This window comes from Condylura cristata, unplaced genomic scaffold (genome assembly GCF_000260355.1).
Source record: "Condylura cristata isolate star-nosed mole 26May11 unplaced genomic scaffold, ConCri1.0 scaffold00068, whole genome shotgun sequence".
NCBI classification, from domain to species: Eukaryota; Metazoa; Chordata; class Mammalia; order Eulipotyphla; family Talpidae; genus Condylura; species Condylura cristata.
Window position 1 is genome coordinate 516,256 of NW_004567169.1, and position 1,808 is coordinate 518,063.

The 1,808-nt window shown below is 72.7% G+C and overlaps 1 protein-coding gene across 1 annotated transcript in view; it reads right to left on the minus strand.

Annotated features, from left to right (window-relative positions):
- The window catches only part of BAHCC1 (BAH domain and coiled-coil containing 1), a 22,039-nt gene extending 21,960 nt beyond the window's left edge, over positions 1-79 (minus strand). The window contains exon 1 of the mRNA XM_012734755.1: positions 26-79. Within this exon, the coding sequence (XP_012590209.1) occupies positions 26-79 (54 nt within the window). The remainder of the gene's footprint in view (positions 1-25) is intronic.
- Between the last annotated feature and the right edge of the window lie 1,729 nt (positions 80-1,808).

Consider the following 1,808-nt stretch of genomic DNA (forward strand, 5'->3'; position numbering starts at 1 on the left):
CCCCCCCGCCCACGCCAGCACTCGCCTTTTTGGGCTCCATAGAAACGATGTTGTCCGTAGAGAACGTTGCTGTTTCCATGGTGATCCAAGTGGCTCATGGGGAGGAAGGTGGATGCCAGGCTCCCTGAAAATCTGGGGTACCCTGGAGCTAGGGAGGCGAGAACACCGGCTGCAGAGGCAACGCCAGGCAGACCCGGGGGCGGAGCCGGGCGGGGCCGCGGGCGCCGGGCCTCCTGCTGGTCCGTTGTCGGCTCAGCTGGGACCGAGCTCTCCTGCTGTTGGGGATCTGCATGGGCACTGGTCCCCGAAGCCGCAGCTCTGCTCCCCAAAAAGGGCCCCTTGGCCCAGCCCGAGGACCCCGGCGCCAGGCAGACCCGCTGTGTCCCTGCAAGCCCCTCCGCGGCGGCGGTGCTCTGGGGGGCCCCCCCGCGGCCAGAGGGGGCCGCCCGCCCACTGCCTTGGGCCTGGGGCTCCCGCAGGGAGGGCCCCGGCCTCAGGTGCCTGCCCAGTCCCGCGGCTTGCTGACAGGCCCGGGTGTGGGGGCGCCCAGGGAGCCTCTGCGAGCTGGAGGTGGCTGGCTGACCCCACTCCTCACCGCGAACGGACGAGGCCTGGAGGGGAGTGTGGGCGCTGTGGGGGGCCGGGGCCAGGCCCTGGGGGCTCCCCTTCGTGACACGACCTGTGCGGCTGCCAGCCACCCTGCAGGAGGGGGCGTCCCGTGGGCGGGGCTGGGCGGGAGGCCCTTCGCCCGCAGTCCCCTGCTGCTGCGCTCTGAAGGCTTCCCCGTGGGGGCCCTGATACCCAGGCTGGCCTGCCCGCTGTCCCCGACAGAGGGGTCCTGCCCTGGCCAGTGCTCCCCGCGCCTCCACCCTGCCCCGCACGGCCTGGACACTCGGGGAGCGTCTGCGGGCACCTGGCAGGCCGCCAATGCCCAGGGCCGAGCGGCGCTGCGGGGGCTGGCGGGGCTGCACCGAACAGTCTGTCCCCGGGCTGGCCGCAGTGGACAGGAGCCCTGCGGGCCGCGGAACACCCCACGGCTCTCTGGAGGGGACGACACGCGCCCCCCGGTGCTGGGCGCCCGCCCTGGGACGCAGCTGCTCCAGATGTCCAGACTGAGCGCAGCGCCGGGGACCTGACAGCAGCCGGGGGCGGGGCGCGGGGATGTGCGGGGGGGCGGGGGGCCCACAGCTGTCCCCTTTAATTGCTGCTGTTAAATGTTTTACGGGTCTCGTTTTGGTAAACAGAAGTCTGTAAATTCCTCCTTCCCAGATGCCTTTCCCAGGAGCAGCAGGCCCTGTGACCTCGGGGTCCAGGCGGCCCCCCACCGCCCTGGGGGAGCAGAGCACCCTCACTCTGCATCTGAGCGGCTGCTGGCCAGAGCAGGGGCACGGCCCTTTGAAACCAGGAAGGGAATTGGGGGCCGGCCGGGCTGGGGCTTGCAGGAGGAGGCTGCTGGCGGGCAGGGTGGTGGCTGGGCCCTGAGGCTGCGGGTCCCGGGGCGGCCTCAGAGGGGCCCTTCCCCTCCTGGAGACCGGGCTGTGGACTTGAGGGCCGTGAGACCCCCGAGTCGGCATGCCGCCCCGGGCCCAGCGGCCCCTGCTGAGCGGCCAGAGGGCCGGTGTGCAGCCACCCACCTGCACCCCGCTGGGCAGAGGAGAGGTGTCGGGCGGGGGCAGCCCGTCCGCCCATCTGGGGGTCAGTGCCCGGAGACCGCGCTGCCCTCCCCGGGGTGCCCGGCTGGGCCCGACCTCCGGGGCCGCATCTCAGGGTCCTTCCCGAGCTGCTGTGAGGCCTCCCGCCCCTGAGCT